At 49.8% G+C, this 26877-nt stretch overlaps 1 protein-coding gene across 1 annotated transcript in view; it reads right to left on the reverse strand.

Annotated features, from left to right (window-relative positions):
• The window catches only part of XYLT1 (xylosyltransferase 1), a 294365-nt gene that overhangs the window by 32324 nt on the left and 235164 nt on the right, over nt 1-26877 (reverse strand). Inside the window, 1 exon segment of the mRNA XM_045776046.2 lies at nt 7909-7989. Coding sequence (XP_045632002.1) covers nt 7909-7989 — 81 coding nt within the window.

A 26877-nucleotide genomic window follows, 5' to 3' on the forward strand; every position in this document is an offset into this window, starting at 1 on the left:
AAGCAGACTCCCTGCTGAGCGCGGAGCGTAATACAGGGCTCGATCCCACGACCCTAAGATCATGACCTGAGCCGAAACCAAGAATCGGACGCCCAAACGACTGAGCCACCCAGGCACCCCATCCTGAGATTAGTTTAGTAACCAATGCCCATAGTTGTGGTGGGAGAAGTGGTGTCATGCCCATCTTTCTAATTCCATCCAAGCAGCATTAATACATCATCTTCCCATGCCAGGAGTCAGCAAGGATCCAGCTCACTGGGACCTAGTCTGGCAGCTCCACAGGGGCCCTGCTGGCCGCTTTCTCTCAGGCCCAGGGTGGGTTGTTGCCCCTTCCTGACCTGAGCTGGAGTCAACTGTCACGCCTCTACTCTGCAGTATCCGGAAGGACAAGGGGGCTTGGGGCATTCACTCATTCGGCAGCTCTGGAGAGCATCTTGGAGACTCTCGGTCCGCGTGCTGAGAAAATGTGGTGAATAAGATGGACATCACCCTGCCCCTCTTCCCTCTTCCAGGGAGAGAGATAAAATACAGAAATAATAACACCTACCATTTATTGAGTACTTACTACTTTCTAGACTCTGTTCCTCATGCTTAATACATATTCTCTCATTTAGTTTTCAACAGAACCCGAGGAGGGTTCACTTTACAAATGAAGGAACAGAGACACAGGCAGGCTAAGTAATTTCCCCAGGGCCATACAACTGGTTAGGGACAAGGTTGTGATTCTAACCTTAGCCGTCAGGCGCTGGATTCCACACTCGCAGCCACCCGGCTATCATCCTGCTGTAATAACTAAGTAAGTAAGTAGACACCAAGAGCCACGAAACACATTAACACATAATTAGGTGTTTGTGATAAGTGTTCTACAGAAAAACTCAGAGGGCAGGGGCAGAAAATAAAGAGATGGGGGCGTCATTACTGAAGATCCTGGGGAAGGCTTCACTGAGGAGGTGGCATTTAAGCTTCATGTGAAGGAGGAAAGGAATCGGTCATCTGAGGAGCTGTGGGTAAGAGCTTTCTCAGGGACAGACAGAGCGTGTGCAAGAGCCCCAAGAATGGAAAGATGCCAACGTGGCTGGAGTGAGAGCTACGGGGACATGGTCAGCTTTGCCGATACACTCTAGTAGGCTAACACGGGAGAGGCTGACTCTGACCTCACTGGTGGAGGGAACGTACCATCTACCTGGACCTGGTGGGAAGTCTGGCAATGAACACGCTGAGGGAATGAGTGCAGTACAGTGACTAGGAGTGCAGACACCGGGGCCAGACTTCCTGGCTTCTGGTCTGCTTCCCCACTTACAAGCTGGGTGTTGTTTAACCTATCTTGCCTCAGTGTCCCCATGTGGAAAATGGGCCTGATAGGACTGCATTTACATCATGGGCTCATTTTGAGACTTGAAAGAAGTCATCTCTGTAAGTTCTTTAGTTCAGTCCCTGGCACCCAGGAAACCCTTCCCATGTGACTCTCACTACTGCCTTGTGTGAAGAAAGCGGACTTGGGTTTGACCTCCAAGGGTGGGGGAGAAAAGAAGCCTGAGAAGAGATGCAGATTCGGGGCCCAAATCCTGGGACTTAGAGTCTCAGCTGCACTTCCAAGAACCTAAAGGCCCACTGAGGGCTAACTGGTACTCCACAGTTTCACACACATATTTAAAAACAATGTTTACTGCCTTTGGCTCTAAGTGTACTGCATGTTTCCTTTATAGAACACTTGGAAGAGAAAAAGCAAAGAAAAAAATAAAAATCAAACTCTACCTCTCAGAGATGACACCATCAACACACTTTTCTCCTAGTCTTTTGTCTACCGTGGATGTGTATTGTTTTGGAAAAAGAAAAGTTCCCAGGCTGACCTCAAAATCCATGTGGAGGCCGAGAAAGGAGATGTGTCCACAGCTCTGTGTGGGTGCTGGTGCGATGCTAAGCTTTATTTTGACACGGCTGCCACAGTTGGATTAAATCAAGTGAACACGCAAACAGTCATAAACTCACTGGTTGGGTTGAAGAAAAGCAAAAGGGAAACGCAATCTGCTTTCCTCATTGGAAATGAGGTATTAATTATCTCCCTGCATCAATCATAGCGTTACGAGACAGCTGGGGAGATAGCCCATCTCTTGATAAGCGAGCTGGCACCAAAGGGCCTCCTGAGAGTAGATCTGCTTGGAGGAGGTTCCTGGCCAGGCCCTCAATGGATCTGCCAACTTCTGGCTAAACAGGTGCCTGTTTATACATCAAGGGACGTTTGGGTCTGAAGATTAGCTCAATGTCAGAGAGAAGGAGCTGGAAGTTGCTTAGTTACCATTCCGGTGCCCAAATGGGGAGGGGGTGCTGCTTAGAGCAGGTGGGGTAAGGACCTGAGACCAGAAAGACACTGGCTGAGTCACTTCTGCCCTGGGGGCTGGGACCCCTCCTAGTTTCCTACGGTGTAGCCTTCTTACATTTCAAATGCTAATTGTTCCTGGAAGAGTTGTAGAAAGTGCTTCCAAATGTTAACCATTTGTATTCCATTTTCAAGACTTTCTCCATCACCATCACCACCACGGTCCTCACCAACTTAACTGTTCCAAGAGTTTACACCATAGTCACCCATTTAATTCTTATAACAACTCTCGGGAGGCTGGTCCTATTAGCATCATTCCCATTTTCCAGATGAGGAAATGGACATACAGGTGATTGATTTAACTCAGTCAAGGTCGCGTGCCTAGAGTCCAAGCCTGGATTTTTATCTGCTGTGCCAGGTGCTTGATGTAACACCTATGGGAAAGCTCCCTTAATATTTTTCTCTAAATCAGCTTTAAATAGCTTCAACTTTTTTTTTTAAAAACTTAGTCTTATTCTAAGCGTAACAGCTGTGAAATCATGAAATCAATTATATAAATGTTTGTTGATACACTTACAATCAATACCTAACTTTCCCTGTATGCCCGTGAATGAACTACCTGAAACCATCTTGCATACCACTGGGGGATTGTGAACACACGCTGGGATACGCCGACCCTGCAAAGTAGGGAAGGGACCTGATCTTCCCTCCCCGAATCACTGAGACAGTGCTTCTGCTTAAAGTGAGAATTTTGTTCTTTCACCTGTACTCCCCCCCCCCACAAGAACCTAAAACCGCAGGTCCTCTCAGATGTGGTCATGAATCATGGTGTGATAAAACACACACACACACACACACACACACACACACACACACACACCCCGGTCTTCAAAGGCAGAGTGAACCAGGTTCTGATCCCAGCCCTGCTGCCCACTGGCCGTGGAACCTTGAGTCAGCGAAAGCAGCTCTCCAAGCTTCACTGTACTCATCTCTGAGACGGGATAGCACCTGCCAAGTGAGGTTAGAATGAGACAACGCAGTGGACAGTGTCTGGCTCGGGGCCTTCCCAGGGTCAGTGAGGACACTCAGTCCTCCACGATCCTGACCTCCCTGTTCAGTTGTTATAAAGATGAGGAAACAGAGGCAAGGAGAGTCAAAGCCATTTGCGGAAGTCCTATGGCTGACACATGACAGAGGCGGCATTTCAACACAGGTGCCGGGCCTCCAGCGGGCAGGCACTTAGCTCCGCACCACACTGTGTCCCCGGCTCAGCATGGGGGCCCTGGGGACCTCGGATCAGGTGGTGAGCTCAGATGGACTGAGGCAGGAAAAGTCCCAGAGGAAATCCTATTCTGGCTGATGGCAAGGATTTTCCTGTTCTGTCCCCTGTCGGGGGGACCCCATACCCAGACTGCAGACATGTGGGAAACATCTTGCATGCCCCCTGAGAAGCCAGAGTTCTGGGGGACATCTGCTAGAACCTGCCCACTGAGGCTTACAGTGGATTTTATGGCACCTGCTTCTGCTCGCCCCGCCAAGGCTAGCTGGGGAAACAGTAACCACGCTGCCTGCCTTTCCCTGTAACTGGTTACTTTATTTTTTTGGAGGAAAGCAAGGAGAAACAGTGAACACAACACTCCCCTTCATTTAATTACATGAACAGTCAGGACCAATTTGGCAGCTATTAAAATATTAGTTTGCCTTTATGCCATCTCTTCGCAGCTGGAGCTGGGAATCCAAATTGGCTGCCAAGGGCTGGAGATGGGGACAGAAGGTCAACACTGCTATTAGGAACCACGTGGAATTAAAAACCGAGGCACCCTGTGGCCTACTTTGTGTCTCACTGCTGGCTCGGGCCCCTCCACATCGTTTGGTCTTTCAAACTCTTTGCCTTCGTTGCAATGTCTTTTACAAGGGCTGGTCCAGGAGCAGAGAGCATCAGAATGGGAAGGGCCTCTGGAGACCATCTTGTTCATCCCCTCTGTTTGTCATAGGGAGAAAAGGAAGGCCAGAGTAGCAGAGTGGCTGCCTGGAAGCCACCCAGCGTACGGGAGGAAGGCAGGCCCAGAGCACAGACAGGCTGCAACACGCAGGGGTCATGAGCTTGGGCTCTAGGGACATCACGCCCCGGGCTGGAGTCCCAGCCCTGCCCTGTAAGGGCTGAAGCAGGTTACTTAACCTCTCCATTTCCTCATCTGTACAACGAAGCTAGTAAGTTGCAAAGGGTCACCATCCGGAGCCAGAAAATCAAACCAACACAAAGGAAATAAGAACTAACAGAAAGTAAGGTGGTAGTCAGAAAGTACAAATGTCCAGTTGTAAAATAAATACGTCCTGGGGACGGGGCGTACAGTCAATAATATTGTATCGTATATTTGAAAGCGGCCAAGAGAGTAGATATTCAAACTATGAGCAGTGACGGAGGGTAACTAGACTTGTGATTACTTTGCAATATATACAAATAACGAATCGTTACGTCTTCCACCTGGAGCTAATCTAATGTTATGCCAATTACATTCCAATTAAAAAAGACAAAGAAAGATTCCTGCTATTGAACTACTGGGCTATTTGATGTGTTTATTTTTCTTTAACCCTCTCCAGGAATAATAGTAAATAATTAAACAGCCAAAAAAACCCCAAAACAAACAAAACTATAAAAGGAAAAGGAAAGGACTAACAGCAGTCTGGGCTTGATGGTATCATTGGAACTGCCCGACGCGGCCCTACCTGAAGTCAGACACCAATGCTCTCCTTCCATGACCTTCCTTTACTCGCTTAGCCTAGTTCCAGCTGGGTTTCTGTCATCTGCCACCAAGAGTCCTTTGAAACACACCATCCGCGCTGGGACTGGAGCTAAGCCATGGCCAGCTCTGCGCCTGGGGGAGGGGACGACAGAGGGTGCGCGGCGGCTAGGCTGGCTCACGCAGCAGGTGAGGCCCCAGCTGACGGAGAGGACAGGGGGGCAGATGATGGCTCATTTTACTACGAAATTAATACTCAATTACTGCCCTTCATTCATCTCGCTGAGAGAAGACCAGCCAAGGGCTCATTCATGGGTAGTGGAATTTGTGAGCTTTTCTGTTCAGAGAGCCTTGGGTTTTAGGGTTGTAGGAGGAGGTGTGATCCACATCTGAACCTTTATCTTGTCCTGTGCCATTTGGGTACCAGCCGTCAGCTACCGATGCACATCACCTAGACAGGACGTACTCACACTTCCAGAGGCTCAGCTCTGGCCTGAACACCAACTATTTATTTCTTCCACCAGCAATATTTGCGTCCTCTGCGTATCAGGGCCATGACGTCACCGTCATCATCCTCGCCGTCGTCGCAGAGGCATTTACTGCATGCTGGCTGCTTTATATGCAGCAGCCACTGAATCCTCTCAACCCTGTGAGTGTAGGTCTATTAATAGCTCCATTGTACAGGTAAGGGAACAGGCTCAGAAAGGCTAAGTCACCCGTCTAATGCAACACAGCTAGCACTCGACCGAGCAGGACTCCAATCCAGGAGGTACAACCTCAAAGCCCGTGATTTTAACCTCTGTGCTATCCCTCGTCCCAAGCACAGGGCCTAGAAACAGCAGAGAGAGAATAAATACTGACTAGGCTGGCATAAGAATACCAGGGTGGACGCAGTTCAGACCCAAGTCTATCAAGTTACAATGAGCTCCTTTCTCATGATGCGACTTTGCGCCAAACGCGTATTACAAGGTTACCGGGAGGGGAAGAAGGGTCTTTATTCTCTAAGGGCCTAGACACCAACATGTGCGCCAGTTCTGATGACTAACACCTGCATGGAATCTCGTTCAGCTCCGCTTGGCTCCACCTGGGCTTTGGGGCCAGAGAACTGGGTTCAAATTCTAGCACTTACCAGTTGTGTAACTTTGGCAAAATCATTTAGACTCCCCAAAACCCCCTATCTTCTCCTGACAGATGGGGATAATAACTCTCATTTTGCACTGAATGGCTATAAGAAGATCCTGTAGGAAAAGGGTCAGCAGAGCGGGGCACTTATTAGGAACATGACGCCCAGGGGCTATAATTCTGTGTCCACCCCAGGCCTCTCTACCCTTCGTGGCTGGAACATGCTCCTTTGGGCTGACTTGCGGAGCATCCTCAAGTCGGGGCGGCGGGGCGGGGGGAGGGGGCTCCTTTTAAACGTGAAAAAAAAATGCAAGCTGTCAGTAGGATAGGAACAATCTGTAAACAGCTGGATGAAATCAAAGTTAGAATTTCGGAAACAACACAACAAAGGATTCTGGGTTTACATCTGGAGAGCTCGGGAGATGGAGTTCACTCCTTGCTTTTTGTCCCTCCCCTGTCATGGATAACTGGGTGAACGGAGTTCCAGGGCCAGCCAAATGATGCCTCTGTCAGCCCTGGCAGAGAACACCCGAGGCACAGATTGCAAACTGAAAGGTCAGCGGGGCCGGGCAGGGAAGGGGGACAGGTGAGGACCCAGTGACCTCAAGGATGTGGGCTTTGTCTATGACCTGGGTGAGAGTCTCCAATGAGAAAACTCAGGCCCAGAGTGAGCAGACACCAGGGTCTTTTAAGAGTAGCTGAAATCTGGATGTGCGTGGGAAACACTGCTATTTTTACGTGGGGCTATTCATTTTCAAATGAAGCACTTGAATTAAAGCAAAACAAAACAAAACCAACGCGAGGCCCAAACAAAACACATGAACGCGCTCAAATTATCCCATGTGCTGGCAGGTTATGGTCTGAGTTCAATGCTAGGAAAAAACCTTCAGCATGACAGAGTGATCCTGGTCTGGGTTTTTTTTTTTTTTGATGGTGTTTGAACCTCGGGATGGTGAGGCCCGGTGATCTTCCCTATAGGGGGCGCTCGAGACTGAATCCCTTCTAGCTGATGTCTGGCCACAGAGACTTAGACTCGACTCAAAGCTGTTGGTCTTCACTCATTCTAGGTGAGTGAGGTGCACTGGATTCAGACTGGGCTGCTGATGCCTCGAACCCCTGCCCCTGTCTTGGGCAGCAAGAGTGAGGCACTGGCGTGGGTACAAGGTGGGAGTCAGGATATCTGAGCTCAACTCCATGCTGGCAAGAGACTCTTTCTCCTTACAAAGTAAATTCCATGAGAACGAGGATTTTTGTCTTGTTCACCTCTAGAAAGGTGCCTGGCACATGCTTGGCAAGGAGCAAATATTGGCTGAATGACTGGCTGACCAGTGATGGCCCCACATCATTGACCCCAATGATCTGAGGCCATCACTTATCACGTAAACTATGGACCTCAGTCTTCCCACCAAGAAAGTGGGGATTAACAATGGCTACCCTACTTACCTCAAAGGGTTGCCGTAATGAGATAATGAACTCGGGAAAGTGCTCAGAAAAAAGGTATAAAGGGCTATCACGTGAGGAGACACATTTATTATTCTCCCCGTCCTTGGCCAAGAGGAGAGACCACTTCAGATCCTACATGAAATGGGCAGAGGCCCACCTGAGCCATGCCTTTCTCCCACTACCTACTTTCCTCTGCATCAAGCCAGCCTGGAAGGAAGCCCCAAATGATCACTCTGATTTTCATTTCCATTTTGCACAAGGATTGGGGGGGAGGGGATGTACTACCTTGCATTGTCCCGGCCGTGTGACTTCAGGAAATTCATATCTCGGTATCGGGAGAGAAATGCCACCAGCTGGTCATTCGTCCTGTGGAAACAAACCAAGAGGAAGGTCAGGGTCCTTCAGAGACCGTGGACTTACCAAACTACATTAAAAAGGACTATTAGTGTGTTTGTATCCTGCATGTGAACTCTTTGAGGGTAAGCATGGTGCCTCAACTGTTTTAGAATCTCTAGTGCCCAGCACTGGGGTTGGCAAACATGAAGTCATCGGTGTGCAGCTCAATGCCAGATACTTAGCAACCTCAGGGCCTTTGTACCTGCTGTGCCTAGGAAATTCTGTCTTGTCTCTTTCCAGGTCTGGCTTGCTGTTGTCATCTGGGTCTCCTTCCAAATGTCACCTCTTTGGAGAAGCCTTTTCTGGCCACCCAACCTAAAGTAGCACCTGCCTCCCCCACCTTCACCTTTATCACATCCTTCTGTGTCCATTACTCAGTGTTAAATTTGCTTATATTATGATGTAAGCTCCATGAGGACAGAGCCTAGTGGGACTTGCTCCTCCCTGGCACACAGTAGGAGCTACATTAAGGGTTGTTGGATGAAGGAATACCACGTACTCGATAACCACTGGGCTACCGACCGAGAGAGCTTTGAAAAATATGAAGTGTGATCCAAACAGATGACGTCGTTCTCAGCATTGTTATCCCAAATTTATCGCCATCAATCTCGGCACAGGCAGTGTAGTCACAGCTAATCAGCTTGTGCATACAGCTGTGACAGTATTTTAAAAGGCAGTCACACGGGTCTCCATCTGCCAGAAATGCAGTCGTCTCTTCTGCTGAATAAACCCAAACAGGTAAACGGTGCTGAAGTGACAGCTCCTTTATCATCAGGCCTCTCTGCTCAGGGATTTTTACTTAAGAAGGAAAGGGTTAACCATTGTCTCAAAGTGGGAGACAGGATGGAGGCTGTGGAAAGGAAAGAGGTCTCTGACAGAATGGAGGCCACCAGACCTTTGGGACGCAGGTGGGTGCCTCAGAAAGCAATGCCTGGGCTCCCGAAGCAGAACGGTCTGGAGACGGATCCCAGCTCCACTCCTGACTCAGCTGTGTGTCCAAGGGTGAGTAATTTAACCCGGGGCGGGGGTGGTGGTGGTGGTGGGTGGCAGCCTTCTCTGAACTTCCCTGGCTGCCCAGCAGATAGTAGGCTCTCTGTGCGTATACAGCGAACGGACAACGGGGCGCACTGAAAGGGCAAATAGTAGGTGTGCAATAAATGCAAAGTGTTCTGCTCCTTCCGCCTCCCACCATCTGGTCTGAGCGGCCCCCACCCGGCACTCCTCCTTTTCCCTGCAACTCCCTGCAGCCGCGCCACTGCCAGCCCCTGTTCTGTGATTGGATGACTCATGTTGACCAACTCATAATTCCGGTGGAGGGGGCACCGCGCGGTTAAGAGATGCTGCAGTGAAAATGAGCACTGCCGATGTCCCATCCTACCCCTGAAATAAACCCCGACTCACAGCCAGCCTGTTCTAGCGGCGGCAGAGAAACCCCGCGTCTGCATGGGGGTACATCCGGAAGGCACGCAGCAAGCCAAGCCCCGCGGGTGCGCGCAGGGGTGCATCCCAGGGACACAGACAAAAGGCTAACCCCACATGTCTGCAAAATGGTGCGTCTCCTGTGTGGACAACCCTGCCCGCACGCTGCAAGGTAAAGCCCACGCGCCTCCTACCAAGTTACGGGCAGCTGTGGGCAGAGGCCCGCTTGAAGTTGCCGGGAGAGGTGGGAATGAGATCAGCCCATACCAAAAAAAAAAAAAAAAAAAAAGAAAGCGATGTCTCTTTCCAAACCGTGAAGAGGCCCCTTCCCTCTCCGCGTCTTAGCAGTTCCTATTTACCAACCCCCTCGCCACTCTGCTCACAGTTCATTATTGTCGTCCTGATGAATACGGGGACAAGTTAACCTCTGAATGGGTCCCTGGCAGCAGGAATAATAAATAGGGCCTCTCAGTAGCCTCAGGGGAAGGATTGGAGGGGCCGGGCCGGGGCTCCTGGGCCCCGCGCAAAGCCTCAGGCCTCCCAGGGTCAGTGGCCACAGCTCCATTTGGCAACCCCAGAAAGCGCCTTTCAGGGCCCTGAGCTGGGGCCATTTTCACATTTACTGCTTCACTGACCCCCATCTGACGGGGATGAATAGGCATTTAGCGAATTTACTTAGCGATGCTTCCACATGAAATCGTCTCAAAAGATGACATCTTGGGGGGGGGGGGCTAGGGTGCCTGGGGAGGGGGCTGCGGATTCCAGGCCCCGAGCTGGGGGGAAGGCCGCCTTTCAAAGTAAAGTGCTGTGTGCCTGGCTTGGCCGGACTGGCGGGGCGACGGGACCCCTGCGTCCCCCTCTCCCTGGGGGCCCCTGGCCCCCTCACTCTCCCTCTCCCTCAGAGCAGAAAGCCTGATCGGCATGCTAAAACCCGTCTCTCCCGCCCTTCTTCAAGGGGACTTGCAATTCAGCTGGGGCCCATGTTTTCCTATTGTTGCTTTCCGTGGCCTGTCTATAATTGCCCACATAATATTTAGCTCCCCTTGGATAATTAACAGTTTGCGATCTGCTGACATTTTACCCAGTCCCAGCCTCTCTCTCTCTCCTTCTCTCCCCACCACGTCCATTTCTCACTCATCCTTTCTGGTGGAGTCATTTGCCAAGTGGCTCCCACAGCTCGTCACCTGTGCCTGCCTCTACCAATTTCCTTCCACCTTTCGTGGAAATCACTAGAAGACACGTGTCTTCATTCATGCCCCCCTTCCTCAGATTCAGGATGGTGACTCTGGGCCCATCACTGGCAGCCTTCAGAGCTGCTGGGATGTCTTTGCGGAAATATGTAAATAAGTAAATGTTAAAAGAAATGATTACTTAAAAATCTCTGTTGGACTCAAACAACAAAAGACCCGATAAAAATAGCTCTGGAATCATGACCATTTATGAAATGCCCACCGTGCCCGAGACTCTGGGGCAGACTTTTGCCACATTTCATTGCATCTGAATATTCACAAAGACTCTGAGATGAGAGTTTCATTCCCATTTTACAGATGGGCAACTGAGGCTCAGAGAAGCCACTGCTTAATGAAGTACAGAACCAGGATCAGAACCTGGTTCCAGGGGCGCCTGGGTGGCACAGCGGTTAAGCGTCTGGCTTCGGCTCAGGGCGTGATCCCAGCATTATGGGATCGAGCCCCACATCAGGCTCCTCTGCTATGAGCCTGCTTCTTCCTCTCCCACTCCCCCTGCTTGTGTTCCCTCTCTCGCTGGCTGTCTCTATCTCTGTCGAATAAATGAATAAAATCTTAAAAAAAAAAAAAAAAAAAAAAGAACCTGGTTCCAAATGTCGAAGCCCATCATGCCCTTTGCTACTAAGACCACTTCCACAACTGAATGAGGAAATGAGCAAATGAGTGAGGTAATGAATGAATGAATGGAGTGCCATCCCAGGAGGAGGAGCTCCGATGCCTCCCCATTCAGAGCCTGATCTTTGGACGAGCAGTATCAGCCCACTGCTATTAGAAATGCAGCATCTCAGGCTCCGCCCAAGACCCACGGAGTCAAAATTGGCTTTCTAACGAGATTCCCAGGGCATGCGCGTGCCCTTTAAAGTTTAAGAAGTGCTGCTTTTAGTGAGGCATGAATATGGTAGTTAATTCTCTTCCTCTTTCCTTCTTCATCTTCTCCCCAAGGCCTGTTCCTGAAAGCCCGGACTTGCAGCAAGTTACTTTCATCTCGGTAAGCCTCGGGTGTTGGGATTATTCAATAAAGTAATGCACGTAAGACCTGGGCACTATCACCGGGCATACGGTAAGCCCTTGATAAATGTCAGCTGTTATTTCATGGTATTATTACCATCTTGCATATCAGAAGCTGAAGACGTTTTGAGCTGGAGACAGGAGTATAATGACCCAACCAGATTTGAACTTGGAAAGCTTTCTGTGTGTAAGACCCAGGAGTTGTCCCTGCAGAGCGTGGTTGAGGAAATGTGCCCTGGAAGGGACTTGTCCACAGTCTCCCAGCTGGTGTCAGCATTAGGGTGGCTCCCAGAGGGCCACCTCAACATTGTGTGTGTCTAAGATGCGCCCTGACTCTGGGCGTGAGGATACACAGGACAAGGTGGCACAGCTCAGCTCCCAGGTCCCTCCAGTGCCCAGGAGCCCCGTCACAGCTGAGCCTGTCTGACGGCACATGGGGCAGCCCGAGGAGGGGACAGGGCCAGCCCAGCCTCCACTTGGAGAAAGCACGTGCAGAACCAAGTGCAGTGCTCTATATCCCTCCTACCCCCAGGCTGTGATCCAGAACCCACTTGTCGATACAGGACGCTGCAAAGAATCTGGCAGAGGGGCTCATGACTACCTTGTGAAGCATAAGAGTTTTTGTGAAGGTCAGGATTTAGGACTTCCGACCCCCGATGCTGCCAGGTATGTGCAAACCCCAGAGGGCCCCGGATCGAGCCCTTGTGGATGCAGGACTGTGGCGCCGGGCAAGCTGGGGATGGTGAGGGTGGAGGCACCTTCCATCTGAGCTCAGGATATACCGAATTTCCCCGGCCTCTTCCCCCTAGCGTCTCATCCGCACACTTGTTTCACAGGTAAGTTCAATTTAAACAGTACTCTAGGGGCACCTGGGTGGCACAGCGGTTAAGCGTCTGCCTTCAGCTCAGGGCGTGATCCCGGCGTTATGGGATCGAGCCCCACATCAGGCTCCTCCGCTATGAGCCTGCTTCTTCCTCTCCCACTCTCCCTGCTTGTGTTCCCTCTCTCGCTGGCTGTCTCTATCTCTATCAAATAAATAATAAAATAAAATCTTAAAAAAAAAAAACAACAGTACTCTAGCTCTACCCTGTGCAACAATATTTGTAGTATCTGATGTATTTTTTCCAATCTGAAATTGCGATAAAACATACAGAACATAAAACCTGCCATCCCAACCATTTTTAAGTGTACGATTCAGGCGTATGAAGTACATTCATGCTGTTGTGCAAGCATCACCCTCATCTATGTCTGGAACACTTTTTATCTCGTGAATCTGAATCTCTGAAACCTGGAAACAAGAGCTCCCCACGTCCCCACTGCTCCCAGCCCCTGCGAACCAGCATTCTCCATCCCCTCTCTGCGAACAAGTTCACAGAGGAGTCAAACTCCGGGAACATCACGCAAGTGGGACCACACAGTATTTGTCTTTTTGTGATGTTCTCGAGGTATAATCCATGTCACAGCAAGTGTCAGAATTTCCCTTTTTGAGGCTGAGTCATTCTGATATGCCATTTATGATTTTTTTTTTCCTGTGACACGTGAGAAGCAATAATGACTGTGCCTGTGCACCTCCTCAAAGAACCTGGGCCACCAGGGGCGTATGGAGAGTGGTCAACTGTCCTGGTTGGGTGTCCAGGACACAGATGGGTTAGTTTTAAAATCAGATGGTCCCAGAAAAACCAACATGAGCTGGTGGCATCTGGGTCTGTTGAGAGCACAAGGGGAGCAGGAGAGGGAATAGCAGACTCCCTGCTGAGCAGCGAGCCCTGTGGGGCTTGATACCAGGACCCTGGGATCATGACCTGAGCTGAAGGCAGATGCTTAACCCACTGAGCCACCCAGGTGTCCCATAGTCCATCCTTTTATGAGAAGCCCAAGAGTACAGAAAACCATGATGGGGGGGGGGGAGGCCAAATAGAACCCTTTCCTATGCTTCTAAAATTGGCGTTCCCCAGCTTCGTCCACAGCAAGACAGAAAAGAGCAAGAACAACAGTAACAACAGCATCTAACACTCAAGGGCCGACGATAGGGGCGCCTCTCCTCAGCACTCTGCAACTGTTAACCCACTCAGTCCTCGTGACACCCCGATGAAGCAGATGCTCTAACACTCCCGTTCATTTTTATTACGCAAACGGGAACATGTATGTCCATGGCTTTTTCATGCACTGATCTATCCCACTCATTTGTCTCAGCACGTACAAGCAGACTTCATCCTTTTTAAATTTTTTTAAATTTAATGTTTTTTTATTATATTATGTTAGTCACCATACAGTACATCCCTGGTTTTTTGATGTAAAGTCTGATGATTCATTAGTTGCGTATAACACCCAGTGCACCATGCAATACGTGCCCTCTTTACTACCCATCACCAGCCTATCCCATTCCCCCACCCCCCCTCCCCTCTGAAGCCCTGTTTGTTTCTCAGAGTCCATAGTCTCTCATGCTTCATTCCCCATCCTTCTGCACGGAATCCAGTGGAAGGGACTTAGCCAATCCCCTACTGATGGACATTTAGCGTGTTTGCCTCCCCCTCCCCCCTTACAGATACTGCGCCTATGAGCATCCTTGCACATTTATCTTTCCATATTTGGGTAGGATAGATTTCTGTAGGATTAAAATTCCCAGATGTGCAAGTGTTTATGCAAAGGGCATTTTTCAGTCTCTCTTCGCTTTTAGAAACACACTGCACAGACTGAGGCTACCCCAGAGCTGAGGGCGGGGCTCACGCCCCTGCAAAGGCTGGCTCCCAAGGATGCGGGGAGGGAGAAGGAAATTGCAAATTGATGGAAGGGGGGCTGTCCTGGGGAGGCTGGTGGGCTTCTCGGGCAGGCTGGCCAGGCCTGGCAGGGCCCTTCTAGCTTCCCTACAGTAGCAACAACCAGTGCGACGCAAATGAACCTCTGTTGAGCAGCAACGGGTGTGTGTGTTTTGCGGGGGAGAGTGTCTAGAACTATCCAGTGCCCGGGGCAGCTGCTGCAGCTGGTGCCCATCTGTCTGTTAACAGCACAGGGATTTTCAACATGGGCACCTTGGACAATACTTTTCAGGGCCTGGCTATAGTTCTGAGATGAGCAGACATTGGGTCTCCTTCTGTTCTGTTCCTCCAGGACCTGATACATGGGAGATGTTCAACAAATACTCACTGGTGTGCTTAACAAATACCCAAGCGGAGCACTGGCCTGTAGGGCGCGTGGGTGCAGCGCCCAGCACAGTGCCTGCCTGGCGGGAGGGGCTCCAACATTCCCTTGTCTATCCGTGCCTTTGCCCCCCTCCTTTCCTCTACCAGAAATGCTCTTCCCTGTATCTTTGAACTGGGGGAGCAGTGGGGCCATGAAGCCCAGGGCAGGAGAAAACACTTAGTAACAATTGTGGGAACCTTGCCTGTGTTGCCTACAAAGGGTTAAGTGCCCCTCCCCCTTTCATCAGCTAATTACCCCACCAAGCAGGAACTAGGTGACATATGAATAAAGTAGGACACAAAGAGATTTAAGGGCCTGGCCAATGTCTTGTGGGGTAGGTGGAGTGCTGACTTGGACCTGGGCACTCCAGGTCAACAGCCGGGGTTCTGCAATCCTGCTCTCCTTGTGGCGGATCAACTCTAGGACTCCGCTCCGTTACTTTGGAACGAAAGCCAGAAAACAAGCGCCGGAAATGACAGCCGCTTTCTAAGGCCTCCTACTTCCTTTTGAGGGGACTGTCATGCTTGAACACGGGCTGCACATCAGGAGGTGACAGAGACAAAGCCTCCTGTCCTGGGTCTGGGACCTTTCTGCTCTGCCTGTCTAAAATCTGAGCCCTTAGCTACTAGATTTCCTCTCGCCCCACTCCAGCTCACAAATGGATTCGGACCCATTTTTCCACATGGCTTCTTTCTTTGTGTGTGTGTGTGTGTGTGTTGGGGGGTAGGGGGGCCCTACCATCACTCTGCCAGCCACCCTCCAAGCAGGTTATGCTTGGACCTTATGAAAGTCTTCTTGTCTGCTAGCAAATCTCTCAGGAAGGCCAGAATTCTAGAACAGGAAGAAGAAAGGTCAAGTTCAGGGTTTTCTGAAGAAGAGTCAAGAAAAAAAAAAAAGCTTTGGAGACAAGAGAAGGGGAGTCCCTGATTTGAATACAGCCAACACTTACAGCAAGACCTAGTTTTCTTAAGATACAGGAGAAAGTGTATGGAAAAAGCTAGATAGTGCAGCTCGTCCTGGACCCCATGGTCAAAATTATAGCCACAGCTGAGCACCCAAGGAGAAGTGAACTGGATAAAATGCTGCCCCAGGTTTCACATTCCACTCTAATCCATCCTCTGGAAAGCAGTCATAGGATCTTTCTAGAACGTAAGTCTGATCAAAACTCCTCTCTATTTAATATCCTTCAATGGCTCTTCATCACCTGTAGGACAATGTCCGCACTCCTTAGCAAGGTGTACAAAGTGATTCGCCAGCTGGCCTGCCCACTCAGTCTTTGGGGTTATTTGAAGTTTTCTAAATGTTCTGTGCTTCCTAATAACTGTGACTTGGAAAACTCTAAAACTTTGCTTTCCTGGAAACATGGTTTCTTACCTCTCTGATAGGGCAGGTGCCAGATACCTGGAAGAGCACTGGACAAGGCAGTTATGGTCCCTGTCCTCCAGGGGCACACAAGACAGCAGGGAAGGCGGACAAATAGGTAGACTCTTGGGATATGGGGTCACGTGCCAGGTGAGATAAAGCGCAGAGCCTCCTGGAGACACTGGAGAGCAGCTCTTCCCCTCCACATAGGCAGGCAGGCAGGCAAACTAGAGAACCACCTGGCTAATAAAACTCAATCACTTTTGATTGCATTTATCTTTTTGTTACTGGCGAAAACGATGCAGAATTAAAACACGCTCATGGCATTTGCAGGAACTGGCAAACCATTTCTCAAAGCCTCAACACTTTCGCAGAGCACTTGTAAGACACACATTTTTCATTTTAAACATACATAAGCCATTCTAAGAGGCAGTTTATCTGACGTTCCATCAGTGGGAACTCTTAACATGTCAGCCCTTCCTGCAGACGGCTGTAATGGAAAGGTAACTGACAAGAATCAGCACCCGGAGGCCATGCCTGATCCTGGGACCCTGCTGCAATCATGAATGGAGAGCTGCATTGCCATTCAGCCCTGCGTGTGTGAGCGCGCACATGTGTGCAGTCTATCTGATTGTATTTTAATTTTCTGAAATCTGGTTGTCCTCAGATGCCACGAGACATCTCAAATGAGCAGAACATTTGGTTAACCAAATTCCACATCCCCTTACAATGACTGATTACAGTTAGTTATTTGATTTGCTTTTGGGGGGGACAAGAGGACGCCTGCTCTGGATGACAGAGAAAGACTGAAAAAAGTAGAGATAATTTAAGCGAGAGAGCCACATCTTTGCTGCACTGAGGGCTGCATTCAGAGATTTCTCCCTGATCTTTGCTACTTTGTCTCTATTTGATGTTGAGCAAGTTCCTGGAGCTGGGTGAGCCTTCATTTTCTAACCTGCGAAATGGGGATAAAAATGGCATCTGAGCTGGCCGTGTGTTGTGGGAATGACACCCACAGGGCCTGGCCTATGGCTGGTGCTCCGTATACGGAAGGGCTCAGCAGAACGTACCCACACCGTCTGCTTAGAAAAGCCACAGGAAAGGCAGGCCCACCACCCGCACACCCCCATCCTTTCATCCTACACGCCTGTGTGCCCAGCACTACTCTAAGTTAACACACGTTCAAGTCCCTTGTCGGTAAGCTACCCCGGGACAGGAACCTTGTCTGACTCATCTCTATTTCCCCGGCGTTCGACACAGCCTGAAACATAGTGCTAACAGCTAGTGCCTCGTTCTCTTTCTGAGTCTCCTTGCTCATTCCTGAGTGGCTCATAGAAACCACTCAGCCCACATGTGCCGCGTTCCAGGAGGGCCTTTGATGGGGACTCCCCTTCCTACATCTTTGCCTGTTCAGCTCCTGCTTGTCTTTGCAAGAACTGGCCCAGTGTCAGTTCAACTGAACAAGTGCGAGTATAAAGGAGCACTAAACTGAACTGAACCGTATTGATAAGCTCAACTTTCCCTCTGTGTGTAGGGCTGAGAACAGCTCCCCCCCCCCATTCCACTCTCCCCTTGGGTTTGTGCAGATGAAGGCTTTGACCTATAGAAGTAATTTATCTATTCCAGTTTCACCAGATGGGTGTCCCTAATGCACCAACAATAAACACAACGGTATGTGGAGTGCTTAAAATAATGAGACTCGAGACCACAGAGCTGTCGGTTCAAGTCCTGGTTCTACCACTTACTAGCTGTGTGGCCTCGGACAGGTGATTTCTGCCATTTGAAGCTCAGTTTCCTCCTCTTTAAAATAGGATGATAATGCCTACTTCATTGGGTTGCTGCAAGGATTACATGAAGCGAGAAGATGTTCACTATTGTTTGCAACTGAAAAACCCAGGCTGATACAGACGCTGGTGCTAGGAGTGGGATGATGAGCGGCGGGCAGAGAAAAGCAACAGACACAGACTGGGTAACCCGGCCCGCAGAATGCTACGACGTTAGCTGCTGTTTCCACTGCTGCTCTAATTATTGTTACTTCTCCAGGTGGCGGTTCTATATTCAGCTGGGGGCAGCATGTTACAAAGATCTCCATCCCCTAGAACTTGAGGTCAGGTTGGTTCCGATTTCCGCCCCAGGGCAGGACTGAGCTCGTAGGACAGCTGACTGTCGCCTATCACCTTGGGCAGCCTGCCAGGTTCACTTGCCTGTCTGTGCTGGAACAAGGCCAAAATGCACTGTAACACAGAAGAGAAGACACACACGCCTCCATGGAAAAATAAACACCACAGCCACCTCTGCAAACCTCAAGGGGACGCAGATTCTTGGCTCAAGAGACTAGAGGATGAGGACATGCTGCATCTAGCATATTCTTTCCCCGCAGATTCTAAGCCTGTTTGTTTATTTCAGAGGGTTGCTGAGAAATTATACAAGACATCAGGCTATTTCAAAAGAGGACATAGGCTTCCGAGGTAGTAATGTGGCAGTTCTTAGACCCAGAAAACTTGTGACGTGTCCTAAAAGAGACTTCATCCTATAGATGAGCAGTTCTTAAACTATGTCTGGGGCAGCCCTATGTTCCGCTGGGGCAGGAGGGCCTTAGGACGGCTCACTTGCAATTTCCCCAGAGAGAAGGCACTGTCATCTACTTTCCACACTGGGTCAAGTTTGTAAAAGATTAGTAGCTTAACTATAAAAGTTCAAACATGATGAAAGAAGATGACCAATTCAGATTCCAGTTTGGCGGGGGCAGGGAGAGCAGAGGATAGCATATGGCCAACACTCTATAGCAGGACTGGTGGAGCTCTGCCCTCACTTGACTGCCTGCCCTTGGTCAGGAACACTCTGGTGGAACAGCCCTCTTGCCTTCCGAGCAATGGGCTTCATCATGACAGGACACATTCCGTAGAGCTGTCTTGAAGATAAAGAGAATGATGCATGTAGGCTAACCACTTAGCACAGGTGCTTGGTTAGGGTTAGGGCAGGTATTAGCCATGCTTCTGTTGGGGCTCTGAATTATATTTCCTTTCTCCTTCCCTCCCCCTCCCTGCTTTCCTTTCTCTCTCGCTTCCTTCCTCCCTTTTCTTTCTGTACACTTTTGAGCATTTCTAAGTGCTCACAATTGTGTTGAATTCTGACATTAGACACGGATTCAGCTTTTTAAACCACGTCAATCACTTTGAGTTGCATGGACCTGTTTCAACAGGGGTAACTTAAGCCCTGGTTTTATCTGACTATACATGAGCTCAGGCTTCTGGCTCCTTCGGTAAAGGTAATTTGTTTACAGGTGTTCCTGAAGTATTTGCTCAGAGGTAATACCTTGCTCCTTCTCCCCTCGTGTTCCTATAGTCACTGATAGAGTGTTCCTTAAGAAAAAAAAAAATTTAATGTCACCTGGGACTATTCCGAACACCCGATTACATAGGTGCTGGTACGAGTTCACTGATCACTGATAAAAAATTTTCCAGTGCTGGTCCTTCAATATTTACATGGTTTGGATTGTAAAAGAGGATTATGCTGTAAATTGTAAAACAGGATACACGCCAGATGGGAGCAGGTCTGTTTTGTTCACATCACTGTATCCTCATTCATTCAGTCAGCAAATATTAATGTTAGACCTACTACACGTCAGGTACTGTTCTAGATGCTAGAGCGGCAGCAATGACTGAGAACCAAGTCTCTGTGAGAACTGATCCCTGCTGTCTCAAGGCATTCCCCGTATGTCTTGGATTAGCTTCTCTCCTGTGCATCACTAATGGTACCAGTTACGTAGCATCCTTGTAGGAATCCAGAAATAGTCATTCTGATTATTTTCTGTGTTCTGAGGTTCTGATGAGGACCCCCAGCTCAGAAAGGCTTGGCCAGCACAGTATCTGGCACCTAACAGTTGCTTAATACCTAAACAGACAGATGTTGAGTGGAATCCCAAAGGCTGTGCCAGGTTCCTGAAATGGAACTCACAAACGCACACAGAATCCCTTTCACGCTAAGGCAGGTGCCCAGGCAGGTACCCAAGTGAGTGACAGCCAGATGTGCCGTGGTTCTGCAGGGACATTGCTCTGCCTCGGGTCACCTGGTTTTGAAGCCTGCTGTGTGATCTTGCACGTTATTTCCTCCCAAGCCTCAGTGGCCACGTCTGAGTTGGGCAGAGAATCAATGCGATTACATGCGTGAAGGCAGAGCCCCGTATCTGGCACATAGGAAGTATCTGACTATCCCAGAGCTCTTGTTACTGATTCCCTCCGAGGGATGGACAAGGATGGCTGGCTTCCCTGGGCACACCACGCTGCAGCATACCGCCAGCACGTGTTCCCCCGGGGGGAGCCAAGCCCTTGGGATGCTGACACGGCCCGAGAGCTTGAGAACAAAGCCAAGACCAACCTCTCTCTATGGTTGGTTCTCTTGCTGGTCCCCAAAGGGCTGAGATCGGCCAAAAAAGGAAACCCTTTTTACTATGTCTTCCTTTCCTCTGTTAGACAGTTGAACCACATATGTTAAAAAGTCACCATAATACCCAGAATTGAAAACAGGTGTTCAAACAAAAACTTCTATATAAATATTCATAGCAACACTATTCATAAAAGGCAAAAGGAGGAAACAATCCAAATGTCCACTGAGGGATGAATGGATAAACCAAATGTGGTATATCCATACAATGGAATATTATTCCGCCATAAAACAGAGTGAGATATGGACACCTGCCGCCGTGTGGACGGACTTTGCGAACATTATGCTAAATGAGACAAGCCGGGCACAAAAGATCACATATTACATGATTCCACTCATATGAAATATCTGGGATAGGTAGATCCACGGACATTGGTGATTCCCAGGGCCTAGGGACAGGGCGGGGAATAAAGAGCAACTTTGGCCGTAGAGTTTCCTTTGGGGGTGACTAAAATGGCTGGCACTGGAGTAATGGTGAGTTCCACAACACTGTGAATGCACGGAATGTCTATCACTCATGGTGATTTCTATCAGTTGAACCCCATATCTCAAATGGAAAAAGGGGTCATCATAACATAGCTACAATACCAACCGTGCTTGGTATATCGTAAACATTTCATACACACTATGCATTTATCCTTCCAACTTCTCTAGAAAGGGGAGCGTGAGCTCCATTTTACTATGGACAGACTGAGCTTCCCCAAGCTCGGCTAGCTTATCCAGGAACACTGCTGCTGCCGCTAACTACTGACGACAGACGTCACCGGCTCCAGGAACGTGATGCGGACGCACTTGCATTCTGCCTTCCCAACAACCTCACGTGGTAGTTAGTATTGTTCTCACCTATTTTGCAGATGAGGAAGGATCGAGAAGTTACATGATCTGTGCAGGCTGAGACAGAGGCAGGGACTTGCACGGGCCACCTGACCTCAGAGCCCCAGGGCTGCGGCACAGAGGCTTAGCCATGGAAACCGAGGGAAGGTGGACAGCACAGGGTCTACCTCTGGCCCTGTTCACGGAAGACGGGGACAGCTTAGTTACCGGCCACACGCCATCAAGAGATCATTTGGGGAGGTGCCTGGGTGGCTCAGTCGGTTAACTGCTTGAAGGTCGTCCCAAGGTCCCAGGATTGGGTCCCCAATCGGGCTCCTTGCTCAGTGGGGAGTCTGCCTCTCTCTGCTTCTGCCCCTCCCTCTGCTCGTGCACATGCTCTCTCAAATAAAGTAATAAAATCTTAAAAAAAAAAAAAAAAAGAGAGATCACTTGGGATTCAGACCCTCCCCCAGGCTATAGAGAAGCCAGCAGGCAGCTGGACAAGTGTGACATGTCAGCGTGTCTTGGCCTCCTGGGCTCCCACATGGGGACCCCCTCTGTGTCCATGCTGGCATCTCCAGTTAAGTGGAGAAGCAGCGGAGCCAACATGAGGATTTATGAGAACCCACCATGGCTCATTGTTCTTCTGAAATTGACTCTCTTGTGCTTTGGAATGTTTTCCATTTTCATGGTGGGGAAATCTGAAAATGCCTCTAGCTGAGAGAAATAAGTAAAAACAAAACCTTGCCACTAGTCTTCAATCGAGGAACAAGCTCAGAGACGCTTTGAATAGTTGTGGAAGTGGAGGACGTGGGACATGCGATCGGTGAGCCTTCCGCCACACAGGAATAAATGACTACGAGCATGGCGGCCCGGGGGCACTGCAGGGGACGGCCACTGACCATTCGTTTGCTCCTTTGGTCCTCCCGGTGGGGAGGGCTCGCTGAGCCCCTGCTATGTGCCAGGCACTATGCCAGGCACTAGAGACCAGCCTCAGCAAAAGAGCTTTCACTTCTGCATTTGTGCAACTGGCAACCTGGTCAACTGGCCAGGGCAGGTCAGCCTGCTGTCCTGATTTATTGAGCACTAGCTCTGTGTCCGGCAAGGCCCTTCAAATTCCACAGCTTAATCCACACCTCGAAGGCTGCGGTAGGTAAGTGTGATGCTGTCCATGTTCCAGATGAGAAGGCTGAGGTATGCAAAGGATGAGCCACTTGCTCAAGAATTGGGTCCAGTACATGGGACAGCTGGATTTGAACCCTGCTGAGTCCCCAAGTGCACACTTCTGATCCCTCTGCTACACTGCCCGATGGCCTGAGCCCCCAAACTCCTACCAAACAGAGAACGGAAAGGGGGTTTCTGGGTCCAGCTCCAGGTTACAACATCTCCCCAGGAACCCCAGGGCACGGAGACTGGGAACACTGTGTGCTGCAGAGAGGCCCAAGAGAGAGAAAAATAGCAATGAGACCACAGGGGGGACTAGCCTGCTGGAAAAGTAATTACCTGAGCTAAAATGCACATATCCGCTCACGGAAAATACTAGCTATCATATTCCTCCCCTCCAGCGGCCTGGTAGAGTTCTTTACTTTTTTTCCTTCCTTTTCTCCCCACCGCTGAGAAACTAACTAGGACCTAATGCAATCTCATCAGGACACTTTCCAACATAGAACTTTCCCAAGATAACCTGTTGCTTTTAGGCAAAACTTGGGCTCTCAGGGTCCCAAGCCATCTGGGCCCATCTAACTCTTCCAGCCTTGTTCTGTGTGTTTATCCCCTTTCCACACCCTGTCTACATAAGCCTCTCTTCGCATGATGCACGGTCCATGTTCCCTCACGCCTCAGGGCCTTTGCACATACAGCCCCCTCCGCCCAGAACACTTATCATCCGTTGTTCATCTGGTTAATTCCTTCTCCCCGTTCCACTCACAGCTCCAGGGAAGCTTTCTCTGACTCCCTAGAAGAGAAATGGTTGTACGCATGGTGGTTTCCTGTATGTATGCAGGTAAACTGCCTTCCGAACAGTGTCATAAAGATGCGACGATTTAATGGTCAAATCTGCGATGGCAGCGATGTTAACTACCCTATTGGTAGCTGTAACGCCAGCTCTTTCCAAATGTCTGGCACACTGTATGTTTCCACAAGTGTGTATTGACTGACTGACTGTATGAATGAATGAGTCAATCGATCGTGAGGTCCTAAAGCTGGTATTTCATGAGAAGGCATTTCGTGATCGCCTTGGTTAAAAATCTCTCTCTTCCTCAATCAACATCGCAACCCATGGCAGACTCACGAGACCCATTACAGAACGGGGGCTCAAATACCTCTAGGTGGGGCACGGGACCCACAAGATCAACCAGATTTACAGAAGGCACCACAAGTCCACGTGCCTAGTCGCTCTGGGAAATCTCTGAGAATTAGCTGGCATTGGGGCATTCATCAGCAACTTGCCAAGGAAAGATAAACGAGTCTTGCGCTTTCTAGGGGAGCAGGAAGCGGGGTAAGCACCGAAATCGATGCGTCTCGGGATTCAACGTCATTAACCTTTTTGATTCAGACTGAGGAAGGTGGCACAGGGTGAACTACGTGCTAGCGGGCACAAGGTATTTCTGACGGGTGTATGCCAAGAAGGCTGGAAGGTAAGAAGGTACAGTCTTCTCTGGCTGACAAATAGTACGGGGGGCTGGAAAAGCCTGTAGTCATCGAGGACCCCTGTGTCATGTCCCCTCCCGGCTGGCCTGGTCAGGGGATGCTGAGGAGTGAGCTCTATTTCATACTTTGCTTTCCAGCTCAAGTTTAAGACTGGTAAGCCACGCAGGGGCAAAAATAAGGCAAAAGGGGACTGCTGTTTTATGTCAAGTTCAGCCACCCAGGGCTGGGTGGGAGTCCAGGCAAGGGTCCGGAGGAAGTTCCCAGAAGCCCTTCGCAATCTCTACCACTCTCCCTCCACCCAGGTCACCAAGTCTGAAGCATGGAGTGGATTGCAAGCTGGCGCCTGGGTTGGCAAAATCATCGGAGATGATCCAGAAAGGCCCTGCGTGGGAAGATGGGTGGTGGGCGGGGAAGTGAGTTTGCAAAGGCTGAAACGTGTGTTCTGGGCTGGGCCATTATCTGAAATGTGGGCGATGCGGCGGAATGGCGTAGAGCACAGGTCTGTGAACTACGGTCTGCCACCTGCTTTTGTCCGTGAAATTTCATGGGAACGTAGTCATGCCTATTTGTGTATGTGTGGTCTGTGGCTGCCGTGTCACTCTAGCGGAAGAACTGTATCATCGTGACAGAGACCGTTTGGCCCGCAAAACTGAAATATTCACTATCTGGCTCTTTATAAAAATGTTTATTGACCCCGGCCATTATGTGTCTCTCTGTGGTCATTCATACACCTTCCTCACAACTGTTAGCCATGCCCTCCTTGTAAAGTGCCTTCCTGGCCCGCCCTCCTCTTTCCATGCTGTGTTTTCCCTGGGACACATTTCTACCTGACCTATTATCCACCGGCTTATCTACTGTCTCTCCCCCTCACTGGCATGGGGGTGCCTCAACAGTAATGTGCTTTATTCACTGCTGTATCCCAGCACCCAGAAGACCACCCAGCATACAGCAGCCACTCAATAAATATTTGTGGAATGACTGAAGAGCCACTTACCCTGTGTATATTTGCTTTAACATTTTCTTATTTGGATCAAGTATGTATACATATATTTTTTCCTTTTTTTTTTTTTTTTTTTTTAATTAAGTAGGCTCCATGCCCAGCTCAGGGCCCAACGTGGGGCTTGAACTCCAACTGTGAGATCAAGACCTGAACTGAGATCAAGAGTCAGACACTCAACTGACTGAGCCACGCAGTGCCCCTAGAGCAACTATATATATATATAGACAGACATGTATTTTTTAAAGATTTGAGAGACAGAGAGAGAGCGTGCACACACAAGAGTAGGGGGAGGGGCAAAGGGAATGGATCTTCAGGCAGACTCCCTGCTGAGTGCGGAGCCCGATGCGGGACTCAATCCCATAACCCACGAGATCATGACCTGAGACAAAACCAAGAGCCGGATGCTCAACCCGACTGCACCCCCCAGGTGCCCCTAGATCAATGATATTTTTAAAGAAAATTTCAGCTTCAGAAATCTGGGGGGTATTAGGTCTTCCTAAATATTAAAACTGTCAGAAATGTCTGCGTACCGCTTTAAATCATCTTGCCCACCCCCAGGGGTCTGTGGATCAGATGTGGAAAGCCCTGGCTTGTGGCTGAGGACATGGGGAGGTTTAGGCCTGAGCTCCGTCGTGCAGTAACTGTGCAATGTTGGACAAGCCCCGTCCCTTCTCTCTCTAGTGGGGATGCGGAAGGTCCCACCTCACCTGGCGGCCAAGAGGTTCAATGAGATCAGGGAAGTGCTTGGCCCAGTTCCCTGCACACACTCAGCGCAGAGTGTACAGAGGCGGGGACACCGGGTGGGGCGTGTCCCGTAGGTCAGTTCATGACCATGATGGGCCTCTCGCTTCTCCCACCTGCAACCATTGCTCCTGGTGAACGGAGCCCCGCTCAGACGCCGCCCCACCACATCCCAGCAAAGCAATTTGGATTAATGGGACTATTTAGCTGTAGGTGTCCAGAGAGCGCATTGTTTAAAGTAACTTGTTAGAAACTTCCCCAGGGCGGCCAACTTTTAAACAAAGATTGACTCTGTAATCAAAAACTGCTTGGCCTTAAACCACATTCCAGCGTCCCAAAGAGCACAATTACAATGAGAATGGGGTGGCAATGTTTGTGCCCCTGGCTGGGTTTGCCAAGTAATGCTGACTGATGAACACAATTAAATTGCACCAGGGAGAATCCTTCTCTGGAGGAGCAAAGGACACGGGAGACAGGCGGGGGCTCTTGGCACGATTTCCATTCCTTCTCCACAAGTGAACACAACACTGATGTGGCATTCCACGTGGGCCCTCACCCTGGGAAAACTGTCTGGCACCACCGATTGACCCCCCCCTTTCCTCATCCTCTACTTTCTGATGAGGTGGTGTTACGGGCAATGGACCAAGGTCAGAACCGGGGCTCCCGATGCTCCATCAGGAGCAAAGGAGGCAGGGGGCGAGTCTAGGGACCGGGCTCTCCGCCCTGGCTTCTGTTCATGACGCTATCCCCCAGGCTGTGGACCCACCCAGATGTCCCAGTCACTTTCTGACCCTGCCCCAGGGGCCCTGTAGCAGCCAACAGGTTGGCCAGAGGTAGACTACTTGAGGCTGGGGAGAGGGCTGGGGTGTGAGGATGGTGAGGAGGTTTAGGGGTGAAACTATGAAGGAACATTCCAGCTTGAAACTTGAGGGCGATTTTGCAGCCGCACTGATTCAAGAGTAAGCAGACTGGAGAAGAACAGGGGTATTTCAGCCC

This window comes from Ursus americanus, chromosome 2 (genome assembly GCF_024610735.1).
Source record: "Ursus americanus isolate L20-20 chromosome 2, mUrsAme1.1.p, whole genome shotgun sequence".
Taxonomy (NCBI): Eukaryota; Metazoa; Chordata; class Mammalia; order Carnivora; family Ursidae; genus Ursus; species Ursus americanus.